The 19,965-nt window shown below is 37.9% G+C and overlaps 2 protein-coding genes and 1 pseudogene across 3 annotated transcripts in view; 2 read left to right on the forward strand and 1 right to left on the reverse strand.

Annotated features, from left to right (window-relative positions):
* ARFGEF1 (ADP ribosylation factor guanine nucleotide exchange factor 1) overlaps positions 1-19,965 on the reverse strand; it is a 193,433-nt gene that overhangs the window by 31,126 nt on the left and 142,342 nt on the right. For both annotated transcript variants that reach the window (XM_037802577.1, XM_037802576.1), the window contains exons 20-23: positions 7,037-7,165; positions 6,005-6,163; positions 5,610-5,760; positions 953-1,043 (exon numbers count right to left, since the gene is read on the reverse strand). In XM_037802577.1, the coding sequence (XP_037658505.1) occupies positions 953-1,043; positions 5,610-5,760; positions 6,005-6,163; positions 7,037-7,165 (530 nt within the window). The remainder of the gene's footprint in view (positions 1-952; positions 1,044-5,609; positions 5,761-6,004; positions 6,164-7,036; positions 7,166-19,965) is intronic.
* LOC119508774 lies at positions 11,029-12,394 on the forward strand (annotated as a pseudogene).
* On the forward strand, positions 14,836-15,108 carry LOC119508775 (28S ribosomal protein S36, mitochondrial-like). The gene has a single exon (XM_037802579.1). The coding sequence runs from the start codon at positions 14,836-14,838 to the stop codon at positions 15,106-15,108; it is 273 nt and encodes a 90-aa protein (XP_037658507.1).

Raw genomic sequence — 19,965 nt, forward strand, 5'->3', positions numbered from 1 at the left:
AAATTAGGAAAACCTGGTAATCTACATAATATATAAATTCCTAAATCTTTTCCACAGAAGGTTATAGTGAGAATTGCCAGCAAAACCCTTACATTTTCCCCATAACACAGTCCCCTATCATGGGCCCAGAAAGACAAATGACACTATGTTTTCTCATAGGTTTTCTACAAAGGAAATAAAATATTTATGTTTTCATCAAGGTAAAGGTAACCATTTCCTTAACGTCCACTGTGGTAGTCTGAAGCTGTATGTAACCCAGAAAAGCATGTTCCTAAAGCTAATCCATTCCTGTGGGTGTGCAAATAGGATATTTTGGTGAGGGTGAGTAGGATCTTAACTTAAGTTGAGATGTGACCCATCTCATTCAGGGTGGGCCTTAATCCTTTTTATAAGAGGATTAATCCTTTATAAGAGGATAAAAGACAGCAAAGACACAGAAAAAAAGCCCCAGGGAAGCTAAGAGAGCCAAAGAAGTTCAGAAAGGAAGCCACTGAAGCCAGGAGTTGGAAGCAATACAACCCAGGAGAGGCGGAAGAGACCAGCAGATGTCACCATGTGTTTAGCCATGTGACAGGGGAGTTGAGGATCGCTGGTCTTTGGGGACAAAACATCACTTGCTGATGCCTTGATGTGAACATTTTCATGGCCTCAGAACTGTAAACTTGTTAGGTAATAAATCCCCACTGTAAAGCAAACCCATTTCTGGCATATTGCCTTTTGGCAACTTTAGCAAACCAAAACACCCACTAATACTGAATTGTAATTTAAATTTTTATACTGTCTATGTTCTTCCTATATTCTATGATCTAAAAAGCAAAATTATAGGTACATTATCTAAATTACAGCATATTGTATTATAGTCTAATATTAATTAAGGAAAATTATTTTCTTTTTACTATGCTACAGAATTAAAATAGTATTCATTCAAAAAGGGAATAAATGAATGCCTTACCTATCTACAGCAACAACAACACTTTGGGAACTGGTTTCTCCAATGGATTCCTGAATACTTGCTATCTGCTTCCAGTCCACATTTCCTCCAACTACCACACATAAAAAAGATTCATTTCAGTTTGAAAATAATTCAGTTGAAAGACACACTTATAGTTCTATAAACTTAAATCAGTTTTTCTCAGTAAAAGAAAGAAGGCTTTCAGTGAACAATTCTTTTGCCAACAGTGGCATTTACCAAGGCCAAATGTGCTTAATGAGTAACACTACGTAGTATACAAAACATGGTGATAAAAGACATAAACTCCATTTGCAAAGATCGTATCAATTAGGGACATTGAGAATTTAGACCACAAAATTAATGACATTAGGCATAATTTACATTTATGTTTAAGAAACACATCACTAATTCCAGTACCAACTGTAACTTTTGGGGATGATTCCCAATTCCATATATCTATACTTCCCCTGTCACTTACTTTCCAGTGCCCTGTTTGCATCTGCTTATTAGAAATTTCTACTTGTATGTTCTAATACTCTCAAAAGAATCAATCCCTGGCCCCCTCCAAATATCTCCCCCCATATTTTGGACAGTGGAACAACAATTTTTCTAGTGTTCAAACTCAACCTTGGAAGCATCTTTGCTTTCTTTCCCCTCTCTACTACCTGCAAAATTCAATGTTACTAAGCCTTAGGGATTTTCCTTTTGACCCGTTTTTCATATCATCCATTCATTTCCATTCTTGCTTAGTTTAGGCTCTCCTAATTCCATGCCTGGATTACTGAAACACTTTCCCAACTGATTTCTCGGCTGCTAACTTTCTCCTTCTTCAATCTCTCCTTCATTCTCCTGCCTGATTATTCTTCCTAAATCATCACCTTCAATTTGCTTACTATAATTTATACTTACAGGATAAAGCAAATATTTTTCAACCTAGCATCAAAGGCACTTCCCTTGAATATTCTAACCAGGATGTGTCTCTGGTTATGCCATCCCTCAACCATCTAAAGTTTATCTTCCAAGACCCAATTTGAGTTCTCTGTGAAGAATTCCTCTCACTTTTCTCTGAACCAAGAATTTACTTAAGTATTTACTCAAAATCAGAATTTCTCCCCATATAGCTTCATATGTATTATTTTAGGTGTGTTTATGCTGCCTTCTCAATTAGATAAGTTTCCTCAAGTTTAGGAATCTCATCATACACCTTTTCTGTCCTTCCCCATCTTACTCAACATTGAGTTTAAGCAGGTGCTCAATAAATACTTGTTGACCAACTGACCAGACACTCAATAAATGCCCTTCTGAATGCAAACATGCCAGAAGATGTCATTCAAACCAGACGAACTCTAATCCTCCTCCAGGAGCAGAACCTTATGAAAAGATGTGGTCCTGCCCTCAATACATTAATGATTTACCAGGAGAGACAGACATGTGTAAGTATATACAATGTAATGACGGTTTCATGGCTGAAATGAACTAATTACATATATAAAACGAGTTTGCTAAATATTAGAACTAATTTTGATAGGGGAAGGAAGAATGGGGGTATAGGCACATGGTAAGGCTTCACATAGGACAAAGTATTTTTTTCAAGCTAGACCGAAAAGGCTGACCATGTGGAAGAAAAGCAGAAGGGAAAGTAGTTTAGGTAGAGGGACCAGCATGTACAGAGTAATGGAAGCATGCAAGTGCATGACATGTCTTAACATACTCTGGTGTAGCCATAATGGATGCTACACCAGCGGGAGAGAGGGAAGAAGGGAGAGAACAACAGTAGATGAAGCTAGAAAGACAGACTACAAATATGTGAAGAGCCTGAATGCCATGTTAAATGTACTCCTTTGGAAAACAGGGAACAATTACAGCTTTTAGAAGACTGATGTGAATCTCAGAAATTTGAGAAAAATAATGCTGGTAGTGTCTGGGGAATATACTGAAATAGGAAGATAATGGAGTCAGGGCAACAGATTAAGAGTCTATTTCTACAATACAAGTGAGCAAGGATGAAAGCCTGAAATAAGTGACAAAGAGTTGGGTTGGTGGGGCAAATATTGTCCAGAAACAATTCAAATATATATAGCGCATGACAGGAATTTAATGAAGAAAAATTTATGATAAAAAATAATGCGAATCACCACAAACCTTCCTCTATCAACTGAATGTCCTTTTTAGAGAGCTTTCTAGGCATTTTATATTTAAATATAATATCTATAATCATAGTAAACATTTAAAAGAATCAAAGAATATATAAAATTCAGGAATCCACAGGACCCATTGCGTAAATATGTAAAATCTTTCACAGATTTGTGTGACAGAAAAATGTAATATGATAACAGTTCCAGTTTTAACAAATGACTCCAAAGCACAAATATTTAGGTTAACTTATATAACTCAGAAAACAAAGACTTGTGTTGTAAATATTTTCTAAACATTTTTATAACCAAGCCATTCAATTTTTTAACTTAAATATATACTTTAAAAGGACAATGTGCATATACTTCAAATATAATGTTTATATACAATGTGTTCTTAATAATTAAAATCTTCATTTTTCCATGGTGCATGGATGCTTGTATTAAAGGACAATATTAATTTATATATATCTTTAGTAATAGATACAGATAGAAAGAAAGAAAGAAAGAGAATGAGAGAGAGAGAGAGAGAGAGAGAGGGGGGCACTCACACAAGCACTAAACTGGCTTGATTACCTGTACCACATCCTTTTTTGCTTAAACTGTGTATCATCCTGCTTAAGAAAGTAGCTGTTGTCTGATAAGGTGGGTACAGGAGGAGGACCAGGGGTGGACATTTGCCTCATGGGTTGGCTGGTGACCAACAAGATGGTCTGAAAGGAGGGCTCTGCCCAACAGGGGCCAAGTCAAACAGATTGGCTACCTCTAGGATGGGGACTTGAAAATGAGAGATATGATTAATCAAGAGTGAATGGAGAATGGAGTAGATCAAAAAAGAGAAGTAGGTGACTTAAATCCTAAATAAAGCATGAAATAGAGCTGGAAGGGATTGGTTGGTCCATGGAGTACACTGAAACCCTGAACTGGTTTTTATTTCCAGATCCTAAATGTATCTTTATGCAAATTCCCTGTTCCTGAAGGGAGGAGGCAGGTCATCAACTAAGTAGCCTAAGAGAACAGTGATCAAATTAATTTTGATTCACTATATACTAGTAAATATAATAGCAAGTATCACTATTTCTTTCATTTGACTAACACTTTTAGAAGATAAATTAGGCCACTGATGCTATACTTTTAGTATAAACTGCTTCTATAGCTCTATTAGCTAAAATGGAGCCCCAGTGATTAGCACCTTTTCATTGTTTTGGCCCTTCCATACTCTCTAGGCCTTTTCAAAACTACTGAATCACTTAGCGCACATTCATTTCACTTGCCTGTAAATAATTTTCATCTGTATCTCCTGCTATCTCCTGGAGTAATTATAGTTCTAATGCTCCAAGTTAGACTTCCAGGTTACACAAGTCACCATGCAGGTGCTCAGGCAGTTCTAAATCTTGCTGCTGGATCACCAAGTTATTAGGTCTACACCTGCACTGGTAGAACTCCCACACCTCGCAGTACCACAGCAGTTATGGCAGAGCTGAAGTACAGACCGCACTGCTGGCTGCTACAGTTGGATTACCACCGGGAACTAATTTTCCCCAGTCCAACTTGAAGCCACAACATGGTCTTGGTCTTTACTTCCTTCCCTATGGATCCTTTTTCAGGCTTGAGATTCTTTTGGATTTCCTAAGAATTTTACTGCTAGCAACAACAGAGAAATCACTAAAAGATAAAAAGATAGAAAATGTCCAGAAATGCAAGGTTATAGTGCAAAGCCTTAAAAGGTAAATATTCCTGGATCTCATGGCTTCTTTAAGTCATGTCTCTAGATCAGTTGGTTGGAGGTAGGGAAGGATGACAGATAATAATCCAGAAACCTCTAATATACCATCCACTGCGCTAAGTCTAATCACATATATTTTTATTTAATCCTAATAATTCTTTGTGTAGATATAACCCTTAGTTTGCAAAAGAGAAAACCAAAGCTTAGAGAGTTGACTGACCTGGCACATAGTAAGGAAGAAATAGAGAAGAATTCAAACTCAGAAGCACATTATTCAAGGCCAAAGACAGTCTAAACTTTGTTTCTCCCCTGGTGGGCTGTCTTCTTTTTGTAACCAAAAATGTTTTGCCTTTGATTCTTCTGTATCCATTTTTGCTAATGTTTTCCATTGTTATTGAGTTAAACCTGGAATGCTCAGCCATATTGAGTACACAAAAGGAACCAGAGAGAGAAGTTCCATCTGGCAGAAATGTTCAGTTAGGCCAGAATGCCATAAAAAATTTTGGTGTAAACATGTTCGCTAATTGTTCAAACTATTATCTTATACCAGCCTTCATTCATTTATATTACCCTTCTCCCACCCCAAACTATGAGATTGAGACTAAGGGTCTTTTAACGTTGCATAAAACAGACCAAGAAATACTTAGTTCCCAAATCTTGCTTTTTCTTCTAAAATTAGCCCTAGGGCCTGTCATCATATCCCTCTAATTGTATTTTATTACTATAATAAAGTTACATATAACGAGCAACTTAAAAACAATTTTTTATTCTCCATACAAAGAATTTTAAAAATTCCCACCTAGTCCCAGACCCACGAATTCATCAGGAGCCTGATCTTTTGTTCCAGTAAGAGATCCTTCTCTGCCTCGCACTGTTCCAGAAATGTATCGGGGTTTCACTCCAGTTCCTATAAGCTGTGCCAGCTCCAACTGACTGATGCACTTAAGAATCTTAATTACAAAAAGGAAAAAAAAAATGTGTTAAGAATGTCTTAGAAAATATTTAATGTACGCAGCAAAGATTTTAATATAGGCCACATTATAAGCCATTATAAAAAGCTAAATATACTGAAACCTAAATGTACTAAATTCATTTCATCCCCAAACACTTCAGTACATCAGTGATAGAACATTTAACATTACTTCATTTTATAAACTAAACTGCAAAGCTGAAAATAAAAGAAAGTGATTATACCTCATGCCATGAATTTCCTAAATAATTTCCATCTGTATGAGCCACTGTGATAAGTGTTTTTATTGTGTCAATGTTCTTCTGTTTCATTTCTGTAATGCCAGAACTCACTGTAAGTAAGGTAAATCTTGCTAGTGCCTGGACGTATGCGTCTCTTTCCAGCTGTAAAAAAGAGAAAGGTATACTTATAAGGGTGTAAATAAAGCAGAGTGATTTCTAATTCCCTACTGATGAGCCCTGTTTACTTTTTTAGTAAGTTTTCACTGACATTTCATGAATTACATAACTGCAGTTTCATTTTAAGAATACGAACAAAGCAGGAAAGGCATTAATTTCTAAAATCCAAAAGTGATGAAGGTGTTAAATTAAGGAGAGAGTTTAGTGAATAAGAAATGAATTCATGAAGAAAGAACAAATTTATTGAGCACTTATGTTTCAAGTGCTGTATGAACCAGCAGAAACTGCTTTGCAAGTTTGCTAATTTTTTCTCTACAACAAGACGGTGTTTTTAAAGCATATGATTCATAATTAGATGTGAAGTATGTTTTTAAAAAAGAAAGAAAAACTTAGGCCAAAATTTATTATGAGACAAAAGCATATAAATTAGTAAAAGGAACCAATCACGTTCATAGAAGTTATGTACTGAATAGCTGATTCCCTTAATAACTTTTTCTTAGGCTTAGATAAAGTTACAAAGTGATATAAAAAGTATATATAATATGTTTAACAAGTCTGAACATACAAGATGCTTAACTAAGAAATGAAAACTATCATATTGGAATTTAAAGTTTTGCAAACTTTTTATACAGCTATTTTAGAGAAAAAAAACTGCAACCCAAACAATAATGAATGATAAACATAGAACTATCACTTCCATCATAGCCTGTCAGAAGCTAAACGTTAAGATTCATTTAAATTTCACCATACATTTGGAAAATTTTTAGTAAGTCAGACTATAAAATGCACTATAATTTAAATTACAGTAATGACATAAGTAATTTAAATTTTTCATGCTGGCGACAAAGGCAAAATTACCTGAATGCTGAAAATGCATGCAATTCTGATTGCACATCTTATACCTTCCAGGCAAAGAGAGGCTACTTCAGTATCATCACAATCTTGTAGACCCACACTAAATGCAGCCAGAAAAGGGGTCCAAGCCAACTAGAAAAATTAAAGATTTAAAATATATCATAGGCCTCAAATAACTAATCATGATGATAATATTACATTAATATCTCTCAAAGTTTTCAGAAAACTGAATATTTGAGGAAGTTCTGAAAAAAAGGAAATAAGGTTCTTGGCTAAGTTATTTGAGAAGCTTTTTTTAGACAAAGGGGAACCATATTACACTGCCTGGGCTTCCATAAGTGAGAGAGTAAGGTGACAAATTCAGTAGATGACCTTAAGCAAAACATTTACAAATTATTCACATCAATAAAAAATGAGATAGTCATTCATAAATATTTGTTTCATCCCTGTCTTAAGAACTCTTCTCTGTCTGTAAGCTTTGTTCCTTGCAATATTTCACTGGCTTTATTTCTAATAAAGTCTTTTAAATCATTTTCCTATTTGTGACAATTACATAATTCTCTTTTCTTTAAGCATGTTCCTTAGACATCATTTAACCATATCTGTTTATTTTTATAAGCAAGTTTTTTACATTGAGGCATCAGTGACATTTCTGATTCCTAGTTAGGCAACACTTTTAAAATATATACTTCAATAAAGTACATCTTCATTACAGACTGTGGAAGCCAACATATACTTATTAAAATTTTACCATCAACACTACGAATATCTAGTGTATCTAGTGACATTCTAACATAAAACAAACAGTTGTAATATAAAACAAAAGCTACTTTTCCACTACTGAAAATCCTAACATATGTGTTTATGTGTATCTCTATATGGACAGACAGACAGATAAAAACATAGAAATATCCAATGCTGAGAGCTGCTTTTATGAAGTCATCACTGAGCAAAACTATCCAAATAACCATGCAGATGAAAAAGTATTTATACCAGTGTGCTATCCAAATGACCAGAATTATTTAAAAAAAAAAAATCTATATAGCTTTTAGCATTACTATGGAAAGGAAAATTACCCAGAAAATTGTTTCTAACGTCAGATAGTTGAGAGGTTTGTATCTCTAAAAAAGGAACCATAAGCCACAGTTCCTGGATTCTACTCCTGGCTTTGACAATTTGATCTCTCTGAACCTCACATTTCTTCAACTATTAAATGCTAGAACTGCCACTGTAGAGAGATGCTGTGAGAAGTATATAAGGTGCAGTATTTTTCAAGGACTCCATGAAAGTAATAAACTATACATTTAATTATAAGAGGTAGACATCCACTTGGAAACTGTTATATCTTATACATGAAGAAATACAAATGGTTCTTAAGCCAGTGAAAAAATTTTAATCCTATCAGGAATAAAAGATAATGGTTTCTTCTATCAATAGATACCTAAATAATATCCACGGGACACTGAAACTGCTCATAAACTGTATAAACCTTTGCGAAATATATTTGGCAAAATGTAAAAAGACACTTAAAAATGTTCATATCCTTTGATACTATAATTCAGATTCTAGAATGTATCATTCATTCCTTTACCCATCCAAAACATGCTTGTTGAGCACTTACTACAAGCCAGGAATTATGCTAGACAGTGGGAATATAAAAGTGAACTGAACAGGAAATTCTGGTCACCCAGATGATAGAGTTAGCTGCTCCAGGGCTCTATCCACCATAAATGTTTAAAATAACAACAACAAAAAAGAACTGGTAAAACCATCTTTCTCAAAGCTCAACACAGTAAAAGGATTGTAGTTAACAGCATGCAGTGGTTTGGAGTGATATACCCCAGAAAAACATGTTCTGTAAACTTAATACATTCCTTTGGGTATGAACCCATTATAAGTAGGACCTTTGGATGAGGTCATTCAGGACGGATCTTAATCCTATTACTGGAATCCTTTATAAGGAGAATGAAATGCAGACAGGAAGAGAAAAAGTCACTGGAGGCAAGAGCTGAAGGTCAATGGAACCAGAAGAGAAGGCAGAGGCCAGGAGGGGCCACCATGTGCATTGTCATGTAACAGAAGAGCCCAGGACCAAAGATCACTAGCAGCCAGCCCCAGAATGCCAGTCTTCAGGAAGAAAACATTGCCTTATGATGTCTCGATTTGGACTTTCTCTTAGCCTCAAACTGTGAGCTAACAAATTCCCATTGTTTAAGCCAACCCATTGCATGGTATCTGCTTCAGCAGCCAAGGAAACTAAAATACAGGGCAAGTGCCAAATACAGAAAAAGCCAACTTAAAAATGGTAGGACCTTGTGGCAGCCTGGCTGGACCCTCCCCAAACCCCTCACTGGCTCTGCCCTGCACTCCCAGTGTGGGCCCTGGTACCAATAAGGAGAGAGCAGCGTAACCCTCGTGCACATACTGGGAGCATGCATGTCTGTGCAGATCTGTCTGGTGGCAGCCTAAAGGACTGATCTAGGATGCTCATCACAGGCTTGCCATCCCAGAACTTGTCCTGCATGTAGATGATAGCTCACACAGCTCTCCTACAGAAGGCTGTAATAGAACAGTCAAATAGCAGCTGCCTGAAGCAAAGGTCTGCTGGATGAGGGACATACAGCACAGTGCCCAGGACGGGGAAAAAACACTGTTTCTTAGGGACAAGGGTAAATTTGGATACATGTGACTGGGGGAATTCCTAGGGTACACACACATGCCTGGGACAAGACAAACACACAGAAAAGACCAGGGAGGACCCTACGTTTGTACCCTAAGCCATTCTCTAAACTTACTGTTAACACAGCTAAGCTCTGAGAGGGAGCACTTGCACATACCAAACTTCAAAGACTGAGACTTTTTTCTTTTTGTTAGCTCCTGACATTCAAGGAAACTACTGTCATAACACCACCTAGATACAGGATTAATGAACAGATGCCTCAGAGTCTAAATTCCAGTGGTAACACATCAAAATATCAAAATGTCCAAGTTTCAAAAAAAGAAGACAAAATATTCAGAGAAATAGGAAACACGGTGTGCAAAGGACACATAACAGAAATTATGAGGATGAAAACACAATAATGGAGATTAAAAATACACCAGAGGTATACTACAGAAGATTTGAAAAGGCCAAGTAAGAATAAGTGAACTAAGAGACAGAACAATCAAAATCATATGAACAAATAGAGGAAAGAATGCAAAAAACTGAGCAGTCTCAGGGATGTGAATGGCAGCATGAAGCACACAAACTACACATCACGGCTGTCCCAGAAAAAGAGAAAGGAAAGGGGGCAGAAAGAATATTCAGGAAATAATGGCTGAAAATTTCCCAACTCGTATGAAAAACATAGCATGTCCAAGAACAATGTATACCAAACAGAATAAATTCCAACAGAGCTTCTCCAAGACACATACTAACCAGAAGGTCAAATACCAAAGAAAAAGAATTCCGAAAGCAGCAGAGAAAAGCAATTTGTCATATACAAGGACCCTCAATAAAACTAAGTGCCAATTTCTCATCAGAAACCACAGAGCTGAGAAGGCAGTGGTATAATACACTGAGTATATCACTGCCAGCCAGAAATTCTTTATCCAGCAACACTGAAATGAGGGAGAGTTTAAAATATTCACAAACAAGAACTCGAGTTTGTGAACAAAAGACCTTCCCTACAAGAATTACTAAATGGAGTTCTGCGGTTGAAAGGAAAAGACAGGAGAGAGTGGCTTGGAGTAGTGTGAAGAAATGAGGACATTCAGTAAAGGTAACTAAAAGGGTAAATGCAAAATCCAATAGTATTGTAATCTCTATACAACTTCACTCTTTAATTCCTTTAAACCAGAATACAACTGAACAAAAAAAAGATCTATTTCTTGATAATTGACACACAAAATATTAAAAGGTAATGTGGGCCCTTTTCTCCTCCCCCTCCCTCTCTCTTCCCCCTCCCTTTCCCTCTCCCTCTTTTTTCTCTCAGCTCCCTAACATTAAAGAGAAAATGCTATCAGTGACTTCCAGGCCTGGGATTCCAACTTTTGGCTATAACAAGAACAACAAGAAGCCGTATGTGTCATTGGCTCAGCAGATGGCCCCATCCAATCCAAGCAACAGTACCCCTAGCAGCAGCAGTAGAAGTAATAGAAACAACCAGCTGAGCAAAACCAACCTGTACATCTGGGGGTTGCAGCCAGGCACTACTGACCAGGACCTTGTCAAGCTGCGTCAGCCATATGGCAAGACTGTCTCCAATAAGGCCATACTGGACAAGACAACCAACAAACGCAAAGGCTATGGCTCTGTGGACTTTGACAGTCCTTCAGGAGCACAGAAAGCTCTAACAGCCTTGAAAGCCAGTGGTGTAACGGCACAGATGGCAAAGCAACAGGAGCAGGACCCAAAAATTTATACATCTCAAACCTCCCACTATCAATGGATAAGCAAGAACTGGAGGGGATGCTGAAGCCCTCTGGCCAGGTTATCTCCACCCGAATCCTTCGAGACATCCGTGGGACCAGCAGAGGGGTTGGCTTTGCAAGTATGGAGTCCACAGAGAAGTGTGGACCATCATCACCCACTTTAATGGAAAATACATTAAGACACCCCCTGGAGTACCAGCCCCATCTGATCCCCTGCTTTGTAAATTTGCTGATGGTGGGCCAAAGAAATGACAGAATCAAGGAAAATTTGTACAAAATGGATGGGCCTGGCCAAGGAATGGAGACATGGGTGGTATGGCCTTGAACTATGACCCCACCACAGCTCTTCAGAACTGTTTTTACCCAGCCCCTTACAGCATCACCCCCAACAGGATGCTGGCTCAGTCTGCACTGTCTCTGTGTATCTTCCATCTCCTGTGTCTTCATATCAGAAAGGGACTCAGACATCTCCTCCTCAAGTACCTAACCTGGCTTGGATGTACCACCAGTCACACCTCATGCAGTCTTCAGGATCAGTTCTGACACCAGGGGTAGATCACCCTATTTCTCTCCAGCCTGCCTCCAGGAGGGGACCCCTCACCCAACAACTGGGCCACCTCTCCCTCAGTAGCATGGGCATGTATATGCCGCCAGCGGCAACTACACAAGGAGCTTACATTTCCCAGTACACCCCTGTGCCTTCTTCTAGTGCTGCAGTTGAGGAGAGCAGCGGCCAGCAGATTCAAGTAATGGTGGACACTTCCTCAGACCATGGGTTCTATTCTTTCCAGTTCAACAAGTAACAATGGCAAAGTCTGCCTACTTCGCCTTTTTACAGTTTTTAATTTTGTCAATTTCTTTATTGAATGAAATTTCATAAGGAATTTTTTGGGGACTGGGCAAGGAACAAGGTAGAACATTAAACAGGCAATGCAGAATTGGCTTTTCCTCCCTCTGCACTGCTACATCCTGAAGACCAGACTTTGGCTTCAGGAAGTTGAGATGTGACGTAGGCTCATTAAAGAGACAAACTCACAGTCTTTGGAAGCACCTTTGAGTCAAATTTGGATGATTAGGTCTTCCTTGGCGAGTTCCAGGATGAACTTAATGACTTCTAACTCTTCTCACTGCTGAAGCCAACACTGTCTGAGGAAGTGTCTTTCCCAACTGTAGGAAATACCTGCTTTCCTGCCTCCTGGAGGATTTTCTTTTCTGCCTGGGTTCCCTGGCCGGTCTCTTCCCACTGTACATTGCTGTGCTCAGAGCCTTCAAAGCTGTGACCTTGCTGAATCTTCTTAGGTTCCTTCCCCCACTGTGAAAGAACAGTGGCGTCACCTGGAGACTAGTGTTTCTCAGCTGGAGACAATTTTGTCCCCCAGAGACATTTGGCAATATCTGGAGACATTTTTGATTGTCACAACTCGGGGGGGTGCTACTGGCATCTAGTGGGTAGAGACCAGGGATGCTTCTAAACATCCTACTGTGCACAGGATGGCCCCCTCCACACACAACAAAGAGTTATCTGGTCCAAAAGCTGTCAGTAGTGCTCAGGTTGGGAAACCTTAGTATAGACAGTGTTGTCTCTGCCTCCATAGGACCGTAAGACTTGGTAGATACCCCACTCCCACCCTGGACACACAGTGCCTTTTGACACTCATGCAACTAGTTAGGAGAGACAGAACTGGGGTCACTGAATTCTCCCCAGGCTTTGACTTTTGACACCTCTGCATATAGCAAGAGCTGACCTTTAAAGGCTTTTGGCCATGTGTGTACCTGTCCCAGGCTGCTCTGTGCCTGTGCTGTGCAGGGGTGGGAAAGGACAAAGCTCTCCACAACTGTCCGGAGTGACCTGACCTGTCTTGGTGTGTGAGTTCCCTTCCCAGGGAGCCAGGGCATCAGAAATAATTTTCCTTGTGGTGGAAGGACAACAGGGAGCTAGGATAGAAAAGGGCAATAAATCCCATCTGATTATTTGCAAGGACCTGACTGCACATGGAGACAGATGGGTAGAAAGCCTTTGCTTTCTAGGAGATATGATCCCACACCTGTCTTCCACCAGTAACTTTCTTACCCACTGAAAGAGGAATTCTGCTGGCCTTCACTTTGAGGTCAGGTGCCTTTCCACCAGACAATCAGGATAGAAAGCCAAATGCTGGCAAATGGAGAAACAGGTGTTCATTAGGCCAGCTGCATGGAGAGGGAGGAGACGGTAGAGGGAAAAGTAGCTGTAGTATCAGTCGTTGGTTTTAGAACTTGGGCCCAGCCTTCCCTCCCCTACCGCCCACACCAGTATCAAGAGTCCCAGTGCTTGCTACCCCTAGACTGTCCCTTTGTACATTCTGGGGGTAAGGGATTGGGAGACAGTGGGTAGGATATAAAGTAAATGACAAAATTGCCACTATTAAGTTTTTTATGGGTGCTTCTAACCTCAGGATGGGCTTATCCAATGGAAAACAGCCCCAAGCCCAGCAACGTTCCAGAAGGGTCTGGTTGGGCAGGTAGCTCTTACTCCTGAGTCCCCATTCCTCAGTCTTTAGTTGCTGATGGGAGGTTTAGTGCCATGGGGGCCTTTCATATATAGAAACTGCTGGTGTTACTGCTGCCGCCTCCTCTGCCACCTGTCTACTTTCTCTGCATTTAAAAAATGTTTAAATGGCCATGAATTTTTTGTTTTCGTTTTCAATTCTGAAGTTATCAAAAAAAAAAAAAAAAAAAGGTAACGTGGGACAAAAACAACATAAAGGGGAAACGGAGGAATATGGGAGTGTAGAACGTATATACTATTGAAGTTAAACAGGTATATTTTCAAATTAGATTATACATGTAGGTTGTTTAATACAAACCCTGGAGTAACCACAAAGAACATAATTTTTAAATATACAGAAATGAGAAAAGGACCAGTCAGATACATCACAAAAACAGAAAAGGAGGCTGCAATAAAAGAGACAAATAAAAGGATATGACATACAAAAACCAAAAGACAAAATGGCTGAAGTACTACCTTTATAGTAATAACACTGAATATTAATGGATTCAATTCCCCAATCAAAAGATAGAGATTGTAAGAATGGATAAAAAAGCATTATCCAACTACTTGTTGTTTACAAGCGACTCACCTTAGACTCCAAAACAAAAATAGGTTGAAAGTGAAATTTGGAAAAAGATAATCCATGCAAATAGTAATCAAAAAAGAGCTGGAGAAGCTATACAAGTATCATACAAAATAGACTTTGAGTCAAAAGCTGTTACAAGAGACAAATAAGGACACTATATATTAATAAAAGGGGCAACCCACCAAAAAGAAATAATAAATATTTATTCACCTAACCACATTGCTGTGAAGCACATGAGGCAAATACAGGCAAAACTGAACAGGGAGGTCAGGGGTCATGGTAGGCAGCCAGATGGTGTCTGCAGGCAGGGCTGTTCAGGTAGTCAAGCCCCATACTCCATTAATAAGGTTCCCTGACAGAAGAGACAACCCTAAACTCAATGTATCAGAAGCTTTGAGATCAGCAGGAATACCATCCCACTCTTCTGCAATTTCACAGCATTCTATGGGAAGTAAATCACTAGATTTGCTGATGCATCAGGGTCCTCCAGATACTGCAGAAATAATAAAACCACTACCTCAGAAATACAAAAGGAAACCTATGTCTTAAGAAGAAAATCGAATTTATCCAACATGGAGGTCCAGAATGATCACTAACAAGGCTGCTGTTTATCATCAGACAAAAGAATTATCTTTACAATAAAGGGACTTCCAAATGACAAATGAGTTATTGTACATTAAACAACTTTAATAAAATATTCTGTAAAAAAAAAAATTTTAAATGGACACTTGTGTCTCCTAAGTTATGTATCTTGGTCAGCTTTGCCACAAGCTTGCCTAAGTATGTATAAGCTTTATAATTATTAAAGTATACATTTTTAAATGCTAGCCTATTAATTTACTCTTATCAAGTTTTACCACTGTTAAACTATTAAAAGCATCCAATGTCTCGAAAAATATCATAGGTTTCCCCTAGTTAAACTTTTCTTTCAGGTACTGTTTAGAGATGGAAAGAATTTATCAGGCAGAATTGCTGATTAGGATCAGTGAAATAATGAATCCATTATTTGTTCTTATTAATTCTTTAATGTTTTTATATTGACAAGGTTACTGGAATATAATTGGCTTAAAAAGCATATTAATAATACTCTAAAAGATAAAAATACAGCCAAGGTGAAACAGGTGACTTCGTGGTATTGAGATGGGGGATATAATGCAAAAGATTATTTGTAACCTATATTCAGAAAAAACGTGAAGAGAATATAAAATGGAAAATAAATTAAGAGTTCAAAATGAATATTGCATGAGAATAAGTTACTGACTAGCAATTGCAATTACACTTTGGTGGGTGTTAAAATATGTTCTTTTGGTTAATCTTACTGTTCTGATTGCGATCATGTATGCCAATCCTGATAACCGGTAACTTTCTCAAACTTAATGTCTGAAAGCCTCACAAAATCAACCCAAAGATTTACCTTATTACAGCAATTTATGAAACTTTAATAAGGTCTTCCTGTACCGAGAGTATGTTATTGTGTAAGTAAAGGCTCACAAAGCTAAATAAATTCTCTTCCACATCTAAAAAAAAAAAAAAAAAACTGAACAGGGAACAGTCACCTCTACAATAACAGTTGGAGACTTCAACACACCCCTCTTATCAATAGATAAAACATCCAGACAGAAGATCAATAAGTAAACAGAGAACTTGAATATCATGATAAATGAATTAGAACTAACAGACATATACAGAATACTGCATCCCAAAACAGCAGGATATACATTCCTCTCAAGTGCATTCTTCGCCAGATTAGACCACATTTTAGGTCACAATACAAGTCTCAAGAAATTTAAAGAGTATAATAATACAAAGATAGATAAATAGACAGAAAGAAACAAATGGCAAATTTGGCAAAACATTAAAAGTTGGTGGATCTGGGAATCTAGGTGTAGGGGTATATTACAGTTCTCTGTATGGGATTTGCATTATGATTTCAACGGCCCTATGAGTAATTTTAAATATTATTTCAAAGTAAGTTTTCAAAAATGTGATGCAACAGAAATAATTCCTTGCCTCCCGGAATTTAAAGTAGTGTTGAGAGAGGCATAAAATGTTAAAAGAAATAAATATATACACACAAACTGCTATAAGCACCATGAAGGAAAAGCATACATGTTATGAAAAGGGAACTAATTTAGATTAATCAGGTCAGAACTCTCTGAGAGGTGCCATTTAAACTTAGATACTGCCCAAAGATTGAAAGAGCATTCTCAGCAAAGAACACAGCTTTTATCAATGCTCTGAAGAGAAAATAATTTAGGACATTCTAGAAACTGAAAGAATACTACATAGTAAGAGACAGCAGAAATCTTGTGATGAAGGTGGAGAGGGAGGTGGAGCCAGACCACACAAGGTCTGTCTGTAGACCCTGTTGGTATGTTAGGTTTTATCGTTAGTAACATGCAAAGCAAACAAAGGGCTTTAAGGAAAAAGGTAGCATTTTATTTTTTATTTTAAAAAAACTGCTATAGCCTCTGTAAATTGGTAAGAGGAGTGCAAAACCAGATGTAAGGAAACTAGTTAGAAGAACGCTGCAGTAATCAGAATAAGAACTGACGGTGTCTTGAGTATGGTGGTGGCATTGGAAACAGCAGTTAGCGGATAATTCTTAATTCTAGCTGAGAGGTTAGTGTTGAATAGGATATATGTGGTAGAGGAGTGGGCAAGGAAAAGGTATCAAGATGACTCTCAGGTGTCTGGCATGAGTGACAAGGGAATAAAGAGAGAATTTTCTAAAATGAGACAGATTAAAAGTGCAGGACAGGCATGTGGGAGGTAGAGGGAAGTGAACAAGAGTTCAATTTGGACTAAAATGAACACAAGACATCTATCCTTAGGAAACAGTTTGAAATGCAAAGATTATATGCCAGGGTTTTATTGCAGCATTATATATAACACAATTACAAACCTATACATAACCTAAACAGTCAATAATAGGAATATGTTTAAATAAATTACAGCTAGATAATGCAAAGAATAGATTATTACAGGGCTGCTGAAAAAGATGTTTATGAAGACTTTTAAATGATATGGAGAAATATATGGAAAACAGCAACATACAAAATTCTATACAGGGTATGATCATGACTGTTTAATTAAAAAGACAGAAAAATACCATATAAACACATTAACAGAAGTTTTTTTTTCATGTGGTAGGTAGAATTACAGCTGATTCCTTATTCTTCTTAACTTCTAATCCTCCACCCCTCCATTCCCCAATGAAAAAAAAAATTCTTTTAAAAGGTGAGCAACATAAGAGTATGAAATTGTTTTTTTTAAATTAAAAACATAAAACAAAAGCTGCTTTTAAAAATTCATTTTATAAAAAACAGAAAAGGTGTTTCTTATGTTTCAACATGATTCTCTAGGTTATTCCAAAAGAAAAGGCTAGCTATACTACAGTATTCCTATCAACATTATCTCGCTATCCCCTAACCTACATCACATAGACTTTGAAGAATGAGAAGTAATTATAGAGTTTTAGAATGGGAAGCACAGAAATCCAGTAGTCATCTTTGACTGCCCACACATACATACAGTTAGTGTCACAGTAAGAACTTGATTCTGATCTTAAGCCTCCACAGATAAAATCAATAAAGTCTATTCACAATTGCCAAGAGATGGAAACAACCCAAATGTCCTTCAACAGATGAGTGGATAAATAAAATGTGGTATATACACACAATGGAATACTACGCGGCAGTAAGAAGGAACGATCTCGTGAAACATATGACAACATGGATGAACCTTGAAGACATAATGCTGAGCGAAATAAGCCAGGCACAAAAAGAGAAATATTATATGCTACCACTAATGTGAACTTTGAAAAATGTAAAACAAATGGTTTATAATGTAGAATGTAGGGGAACTAGCAATAGAGAGCAATTAAGGAAGGGGGAACAATAATCCAAGAAGAACAGATAAGCTATTTAACGTTCTGGGGATGCCCAGGAATGACTATGGTCTGTTAATTTCTGATGGAAATAGTAGGAGCAAGTTCACAGAAATGTTGCTATATTAGGTAACTTTCTTGGGGTAAAGTAGGAACATGTTGGAAGTTAAGCAGTTATCTTAGGTTAGTTGTCTTTTTCTTACTCCCTTGTTATGGTCTCTTTGAAATGTTCTTTTATTGTATGTTTGTTTTCTTTTTAACTTTTTTTTCATACAGTTGATTTAAAAAAGAAGGGAAAGTTAAAAAAAAAAAAAAAGAAAAACAAGGAAAAAAAAAAGATGTAGTGCCCCCTTGAGGAGCCTGTGGAGAATGCAGGGGTATTCGCCTACCCCACCTCCATGGTTGCTAACATGACCACAGACATAGGGGACTGGTGGTTTGATGGGCTGAGCCCTCTACCACAGGTTTTACCCTTGGGAAGACGGTTGCTGCAAAGGAGAGGCTAGGCCTCCCTATGGTTGTGCCTAAGAGCCGCCTCCCGAATGCCTCTTTGTTGCTCAGATGTGGCCCTGTCTCTCTAGCTAAGCCAACTTGAAAGGTGAAATCACTGCCCTCCCCCCCTACGTGGGATCAGACACCCAGGGGAGTGAATCTCCCTGGCAACGTGGAATATGACTCCCAGGGAGGAATGTAGACCCGGCATCGTGGGACGGAGAACATCTTCTTGACCAAAAGGGGGATGTGAAAGGAAATGAAATAAGCTTCAGTGGCAGAGAGATTCCAAAAGGAGCCGAGAGGTCACTCTGGTGGGCACTCTTATGCACACTTTAGACAACCCTTTTTAGGTTCTAAAGAATTGGGGTAGCTGGTGGTGGATACCTGAAACTATCAAACTACAACCCAGAACCCATGAATCTCGAAGACAGTTGTATAAAAATGTAGCTTATGAGGGGTGACAATGGGATTGGGAAAGCCATAAGGACCACACTCCACTTTGTCTAGTTTATGGATGGATGAGTAGAAAAATAGGGGAAGGAAACAAACAGACAAAGGTACCCAGTGTTCTTTTTTACTTCAATTGCTCTTTTTCACTCTAATTATTATTCTTGTTATTTTTGTGTGTGTGCTAATGAAGGTGTCAGGGATTGATTTGGGTGATGAATGTACCACTATGTAATGGTACTGTAAACAATCGAAAGTACGATTTGTTTTGTATGACTGCGTGGTATGTGAATATATCTCAATAAAATGAAGAAAAGAAAAAAAAAAAAATCAATAAAGTCCCCTTTTCCAAATCTGACTAGACTCCCCTCCACCCACTACAACCTTTACGATGCACTGCCCAGTCATTCAAGAATCTGGAGAAAGGTTAGAAAGAATCAGGAGAATAAAGAAGGAATGGGAAATCAAATTTCAGTAAGTATGGTTCTTTCTAGATCCACTGATATGCACAAATAATGTTTTCTTTTGCTCCTTACTCTAGTAATCTGGACTCAAGGCACACAGAATCCTTCATA

This window comes from Choloepus didactylus, chromosome 14 (genome assembly GCF_015220235.1).
Source record: "Choloepus didactylus isolate mChoDid1 chromosome 14, mChoDid1.pri, whole genome shotgun sequence".
NCBI lineage: Eukaryota > Metazoa > Chordata > Mammalia > Pilosa > Megalonychidae > Choloepus > Choloepus didactylus.

What these genes read in the sequence shown, in the direction of transcription:
- LOC119508775 (XM_037802579.1), top strand. Translation starts at nt 14,836, where the DNA reads ATGGTAGGCAGCCAGATGGTGTCTGCAGGCAGGGCTGTTCAGGTAGTC.